Below are 7,889 nucleotides of genomic sequence, written 5' to 3'. Positions count from 1 at the left end.
TTGCCACTTTCTATTTTTTTTTAAAACCAAAGTCATTATAGCGAGAAAATACATAAAGAGTAATCTTAGAACTATTTTTTTCGATCACGTTGTCTTATCTCTACAATAGAGGTGAAGCCCACCAATACAATAGGTACGTCTCATTAAAGAGATAAGTCTGTGATGTGGTATGAAAAATGTGATAAGCCTAACATTTTTCATACATAAAAGGAGGGTGAGGATGACATGAACTTATCTTGCAACTCAAAAGCACCTTCTTGCAAACACCTCAAAACCATAAAGTAATAAATAAATAAAAATAAATTGAATTTAAGGCTTGTCGACAATATGATTAAGAATGAAGCCATTCCAACTTGAAGAAGAAATCCAGTTGATGTAAAATTTAATAATGTTGACTTTTAACAATTTAATACTTGAATTCAATGAAGAATATTACATGGCTTACATGGGGCGTGACAAACTAAACAGCATCCTCAGCCAAAAAGCTTGGCGATAGTTAAAACAAGATAGACATATCTAATCCTAACAAATTCAAAAGTCTTGCAAAGACATTTTTATCATCTTGGGCATCCTCAGCCACAAGTCTTGCAAAGCTCAAAGAATTTAGAAATCTTGGGCATACAAAGCCCTCTGCTTTATCATCTCGGCATCTTTGCCATACAACAGACATATCCCACACTTTTTCGCCTCCACCTCCACATCCTCAGGATCACGAACCCACTCCATACACTCGTAAGCCTCTATGGTGAAGTGAACATTGACCTCAGTAACAAGTTTGTAAAACGCAGTGGGGCTTTGAGCTCCCTCTACAACTTCTTCAAAGACATTATTATACCACCACACACATACCTCATGTGGATCAATGTTTGCTGTATATTCAGGGTGCGGAATACACAAAGGATGGTTGACTTCATGGCTTTCACCATTACTAGTTTTGAAGTTGTACTTGCATCCAACCTTCACATACTTTGCAGTAACAGCAACAAGAGATAGAGCGAAACCCAAGAAATCTGTGCTAAACCAATCACGAGGAAGCTCAATCTTTATTGAACATCCCTCACTTTTATGGCTGAACCATTTTGGAATTTCATTCCCACAACATCTAATGCCAACGGAAGATCTCTTGCCATAAAATTCCTGTACCATGGATATGGACATCATAATTATTAAACTCGTGAAAAAAAGAAGTGAGTTATACAGACTGCTTCAAGTGTGTGTGTGTGTGTGTGAGAGAGAGAGAGAGAGACCACATAATCTGTATTTGGTGAATCATAGGAATCATCTGAATCATATGCTTCTTCAATTTTGTCTTCTTTAAACTTTGAAGACGCAATTGCCATTCGCATAATTCTGAGCTGTGCATCACCCATTATGTTGCTTTGTGCATTCTCATCCAACTTTGGGCAATCAGAAAACAGATGTTCCTCATGAAGCCCTCGAGAAAATATATATTCTTCCCAACCTTGTGTGATTGCAGTGCTTGAACTTGACACAGTCTTCAATGACTTGCAACTATTTGCATCAAGATGTTGCAGCAATGGGGGGAGCTCTGGTAAAGATTCAAGGCTCTTGCAATTCAATAGGAGCAGGCGAGACAGCTGAGTAGCTTGTTTGATGCTTGCAGGTAAGGTCTTAATTTCGGTCCAACTCAGATTTAACTCTTGTAATGAGGTTAAGCAAAAGAGGTAATCAGAGACAACCTCAAGGTTCTCGCATCTGCTGAGATCTAATTTTTGAAGCGCAACTAGATTTCCAATTGATGGGGGTACCTCTTTAACCGCTGTATATGCTAAATTTAGAAACTTCAAATGTTCCATAGCCTCCGAGATTTCTGAGAAGTGTTGAAATTTGGAGCACTTAAAGAGATCAATGCGCTCCAGAGATTTCAACTTCCAAATGTTCGTTGGGAGACTCACAAGGTTTTCGCAATGGGCCATACTAATTTCAGTTGTATTCTTGGGAAGCTCCCAAAACTCGCAAAGAGATTTGCAGCCCCTTAGACTAAAAGAACTCGGGAGTTTCAGCTTACAAGTGTTGCTTGGAAGACTCTTAAATTTACAACATGTAATATCTAAGTGAGATATATTTTCGTGAGACCAAATTGATGAAGGCAATTCCTCTATTCCTGACGCAGTTAATATTAAGACTTCAAGATTGCATGGCATCTCGGGAAGAATTTTGATATTGCGGCAGTACCCAAGGTGAAGATAAGTAAGCTTGTCAAGATGTTGAAAATACGAAGGAATGTCAACCAAACTTATACAAAAAGAGAGATCTATATGCTCAATTTTTCGACTTCGAGAGAGACTTGGAACTTCAGTTAGATATTCGCATTTACTAAGATTGATCCATTTTAAGTTCACAGGACTCTGTAAAAAATTAAAAAAGAAATAATAACTTAGCTTGCATATTATTATTTTCTAGGCCACATGTTATACAAGAACTAAAATAAGCATATAAACATACCTGGTCTTCATTCCAAAATTGCCCCACAACTTGGCCGCGCGGCAAATCAAGGCTAACAAGATTTTGGGCAGAAAATTTTGATGGCAAAGATTTCAAAGGATATGCACGCCAGTCAAGATATCTAAGAGAATTGGGCAGATCAAGAGAAAAAATTAATGGGCGATAATTACGGATACGTAGCAATCTCAGTTGATGCATCTTTTTGAAGTTTACATGTTCCAACTCCAAGTGTTGTCTCCCAAACGAGTCAAGGTATATGGCTTGAACATCTCCATCTCCCTGACAATCAAGAACAAAATATAAATGTAAATATAATATACAAAATTACATTTGTAGGAATAATCTAACTTGTGTTATTGTAAATGTGAATATTACTACGTACTTGGTTATTTGTCAATACTTGATAGACATCCTCTGCATTGAACAACCTACTGCGTTGTTCTCGAGCAATTGCCCTACCCATTTCTTGCACCAAATCATGCATCGCTATCCTCCCATATTTTGAAATTGATATGAGAGACCTATCAATAAGATCATTGATTCCCGCTTCCCCAAAGAAATCACAACAATCTAACATTCTTTCTACATTTTTCCTCAAATAGTATTTATAAAAACATGCTATATCAAGAAATATCTCCTTCTCATTGTCATCTAATCCATCGTAACTTACTCTCAACATTTTCTGGATTTCTCCGATTGGAAATCGTTTCACTTTTTCCCATTGAACTTCCCACTCTTGTTTGCTCTTGCAACGACAAAATGAGGACCCCATAACTTTAAGAGCTAATGGAATGCCCTTAATATAATCCACCACCTTTCTTGACAACTCAGTGTAATCTGTTGTCGGAGACTTATTTCCAAAAGCATGCGAATGAAAGAGCTCAAGAGCTTCATCAGAATCTAATCCCTCAACATTGTAAATCTTTTCTTGGTCAACTTTTTGCTCAAGTAGGCCTTTATCTCTAGCAGTTATAATGATTCGACTTCTTTGGCAAAACCGATCATCATCACCAACAAGAACTTCTAGTTGTTCTCGAGCATTCACATCATCAAGAACAATGAGCGCCTTTGTACGCCTGAGCCTATCTTGAATATGAGATGGTATAGACGGAGTGTTGATATTTACATCTTTATCCTTTAATAATTCACAAACAAGTGTATTTCGCAAGTCATTGAGTCCATCCGTTTTTTCTGATTTCTCCCTGACATTTGCAAGAAAACAACTTCCTTCAAATTTAGAGGAGTGCCTGTGAAATCTGACATCAGCAAGGGTGGTCTTGCCAATACCACCCATGCCCCAAATACCTACACAGCAAACACCTGGTGAATCCAAGCATAATAACGACTCAATTTCCTCAATTTTCCTTTGAATTCCAAACAGGCCCTTTAAATCACTTGACGATTCGCGATTCAATTTTGTCGAAATATCGTCGACAACTTTCTTAACTAAAGCGACCTCGGACTGGCATAAATGATCACGGACAAGCAGACAGTTAGTTAGTATGTGCGAAATGAAATAGTCACAAGAAGAAATCAAAATATAAGTTACTGAATTAGTTACTCTGTTTTTTCTGAATCATCAAACCCAGATAGATTGGCTGCTTTTGTCAACGCATCCCTCCACTTGTGCACCTTGTCGATATTGTCCTTGAAGCGTTTTCATGTTGACGAAATGCAAGCGCATAATTCCCCTTTTGTTTTCGTACATGTGATGGACTGATGTCGTAAAAAATGGGTACAACCAACTGGCCTTTTTTTTCTTTGCATTCTAGAATATGCACAAGTTCATCTAGACACCAAGTGGAAGAAGCATAGTTTTTTGAGAAAATGATTACCGAAATCGTAGATCTCTCGATTGCTTTGAGGAGGGCACGCTCAATTTCATCTCCTCTCACAAGCCCGTAATCTATGTAGGTTTCGATTTTCTGCCTACATAAAGCATCATAAAGATGGCTGGTAAAAGTAAGGCGGGTGTCCTCACCTCTGAAACTAAGAAACACATCGTACTTTTCTTGAAGAGGGGGGATATCAACAGCAGGAACAGAAGATGTTAATGATCCAAGTAGATGTAGAACACAGTCATCATGAGTATGATGATTATGATGAAAACTTGAAAGAAGTCAATGGAGTCCATGTTGAAATATAATCCTGTTCGGTGATTTACTCGCTGTTCGGCTGATTTACTTCGATTGATTCGTCGATTCTGATTCGTCGATTCGGCCTGCCGAGTGTTGATTCTGCAAGTGTTCGATTCTGCTGATTTGTTAAAGCAGAAGTAATTTTCTATTTTCTTGTTCTGTCTATTTTAAATGATGTAACGAGAGCCATTAGATCATAGTCTAGGTGGATTCTCTAGCTTAGATCTGGTATGACACGTGTAAGCACCTAATAGGGTGACAGTTGTAATTCTGTTAGAAGAGAATCACATTTCTCTCTACGTCAGTCACACTATGTAAGCTGCAGTTTTGCAAGAATTCAATAGAACAGTGATTGCATCATTTTTCTCTTCATTCTCTCTAGCTGAAATCTCCAGAAAATACATCTCTTCCTAAATCTGAAAATACATATATAAACTAAGAACTCTAACATGGTATCGCGAGCCAGGTTCGATTGCTTGAGCTGGGCGTGAATCTGTGATTGAATCGGAGAAATTGGTTTTTGTTTGAGCTAGAACTTGAGCTCATCTGAAGATCGCGATTTCTCAAATCCAATGTCTAATATGGCAGGATCGAGTACCTCTGAGCTGCGAACTCCAATTTTCAATGGAGAAAATTATGAGTTCTGGAGTATCAGAATGAAAACTATTCTGAAATCTCATGGTTTATGGGATCTGGTTGAGAATGGGTTAAGTGACCTAGATCTGAAGAAGGAGAAAGAGGAGGCTGTAGACACTGAGAAGTCTATGATGGTTCTGATGAAGGATGCTCGTGCACTTGGATTGATCCAAAGTGCAGTTTCAGATCAGTTGTTCCCCAGGATTGTGAATGAGGAGACCTCAAAGGGTGCCTGGGATATTCAAGTGGAATTGGAGGAGATAAACAGGTACGAAATGTCAAATTGCAAGGGCTACGTAGGGAATTTGAATATACCCGCATGAAGGATAGTGAATCTTTATCTGTATATCTGGTTAAGTTGTTTGATATAGTAAATCATATGAAGAGTTATGGTGAGGAACTATCTAGAGAGAGAATTGTCCAGAAACTATTGTTTAGTTTACCTAAATCTTATGATTCTATCTGCTCTGTAATTGAACACTCTAAGGACCTTGAAACACTTGAGGTTCAAGAGGTTGTTGCTTCACCTGAAGAGCTTTGAGCTCAGATTGGATAGACACACTGAGAATTCTACAGAAAAGGCCTTCACTAGTCTGAATGTTGGTAGAAAAAACCCTGACCCTAGTCCGAATGTTGGTAGAAAAAACCTTGAAAATGGAATTGCGTCTGCAGATCAAATATCTCAGAGAAATTGGAAATCCAACGATGGAAACAAAATGGCCTGCAAAAATTGTGACAGATTTCATTATGGAAAATGTTGGTATGAAGGAAAACCTAAATGCCATGGTTGTGGGAAGCCTGGACATATGATCAGAGATTGCTATGGACACAAGAATGTGCAGAAAGTGAATTATGCAAATCAGGAGGAAGATTGTGGCACTCTGTTTTATGTGTGTAATGCTGCAACTGATGTGAAGGTAAATCACTCCTGGTATATTGACAGTGGTTGTAGTAACCACATGACAGGAGATGAGGGACTTTTGGTCAATATTCAAAGGAATTTGAGCTCTAAGGTGAAGATGGGAACTGGAGAAGTGGTCCCAGTTGCTGGAAAAGGGAGTTTGGTGATAAAAACTAAGTTAGGCAAGAAGCACATTCATGAAGTAATGCTTGTACCTGGCCTTGAAGAAAATCTGCTTAGTGTTGGGCAAATGATGGAACATGGCTATCACCTTGTGTTTGGAGGAAATGAGGTGAGTGTTTATGACAATCAGTCACTAGAAAATCTGATTGTGAAGGTGCAGATGACAAATAACAGATGCTTTCCATTGACGATGATGCCTGCGAGTGAGTTGGTTCTAAAAGCAAGTGTCACCCATTGCTTGCAGACATGGCATAAAAGGCTAGGGCATTTAAATGAAAGAAGTATAAAATTGCTTGAGAATCAAGGGATGGTTCATGGCTTACCTCACTTGGAGCAGAAGTCAGTTGTATGTGATGGTTGTATGCTTGGAAAACAAGCATAGGGATTCTTTCCCTTTGGAATCCACTTGGAGAGCTTCAAACCCTTTGGAATTGGTTCACACAGACATCTGTGGACCAATGAAAACAGAATCATTATCTGGAAACAGGTACTTTCTACTGTTTACAGATGATTTTACTAGAATGTCATGGGTGTACTTCATCAGAAATAAGTCAAGTGCATTGGAATGTTTTAGAAAATTCAAAGCTATGACTGAGCTGCAAAGTGGGTATAAGATAAAAGGCTTGAGAAGTGACAGGGGTGGAGAGTTTCTATCTGGAGAATTCAACAAGTTTTGTGAGGAATCTGGTATTCAAAGGCAGCTAACTATGGCATATTCTCCACAGCAAAATGGAGTGGCCGAGAGGAAGAACAGGACAGTAGTGGAAATGGCCAAGTCCATGTTGCATGAGAAAGGTGTTCCCTATGAGTTTTGGGCAGAAGCTGTAAATACAGCAGTCTATTTGCTAAATAGATGTCCTACCAAGGCTCTTAACAAGATAACACCATTTGAAGCTTATACTGGCAGAAAACCAGGAATTGCCCATTTAAAAATATTTGGATCACCTTGTCATGTGCTTATTCCTTCAGCATTGAGGCATAAGCTTGAAGAAAACAGTCACAAGTGTATTTTTGTAGGCTATGGTCTCTGTGAAAAGGGATATAGGCTGTTTGATCCAAGTACTAGGAAGATAATTCTGTCCAGAGATGTGCAATTTGATGAAAATGGCTTATGGAAGTGGGAAAATACAAATGAAGAAGAGATGGTAGTCCCTTTGCCTACTGAGAATCAAAGCTGTGAACCAAGTCAAAGCTTGGATACATCACTGCAAATGAATGAAGAAGTCACATTACGAGCTGAACCAAGTCAAAGCTTGGATACACAAATTCAAATAGTTGAAGATACCACTCTGCAAGATGAAGGCATGGGTGAAAGTTCTCATTTCTTTGATCACACACCAAAGAAATGGAGAAGTGTAAGTGAAATCATGGCTGAATGTAATGTGTGTATTGTGGAACCTGAAAATTATGAAGATGCAACTCAAGATGAGTCATGGAGAAAGGCAATGGAAGCTGAACTGGAAATGATAGAAAAAAATGACACTTGGAAACTTGTCGAGAGACCATTTGCTAAACCTGTGATTGGTGTTAAGTGGGTCTACAAGACTAAACTGAATCTGGATGGT

The 7,889-nt window shown here is 38.6% G+C and overlaps 1 protein-coding gene and 1 pseudogene across 1 annotated transcript; both read right to left on the bottom strand.

Annotated features, from left to right (window-relative positions):
- Positions 1-346: 346 nt before the first annotated feature.
- LOC148916105 (disease resistance-like protein DSC1) lies at positions 347-3,936 on the bottom strand. Its single transcript, XM_089054048.1, has 4 exons — positions 2,849-3,936; positions 2,467-2,745; positions 1,248-2,369; positions 347-1,137 (listed from the first exon to the last, which is right to left on the bottom strand). Exons 1-4 carry the CDS (start codon positions 3,758-3,760, stop codon positions 604-606), a joined length of 2,847 nt encoding a protein of 948 aa, XP_088910174.1. The 5' UTR covers positions 3,761-3,936; the 3' UTR covers positions 347-603.
- An 87-nt stretch (positions 3,937-4,023) lies between these two features.
- Positions 4,024-5,055, bottom strand: LOC148916104 (toll/interleukin-1 receptor-like protein pseudogene; annotated as a pseudogene).
- Positions 5,056-7,889: the final 2,834 nt, after the last annotated feature.

The sequence above is a fragment of the Prunus mume genome, linkage group LG6 (assembly GCF_029339155.1).
Source record: "Prunus mume cultivar Tortuosa linkage group LG6, ASM2933915v1, whole genome shotgun sequence".
In the NCBI taxonomy this organism is placed as follows: domain Eukaryota; kingdom Viridiplantae; phylum Streptophyta; class Magnoliopsida; order Rosales; family Rosaceae; genus Prunus; species Prunus mume.
This window is presented reverse-complemented; position numbering and strand designations above follow the sequence as displayed.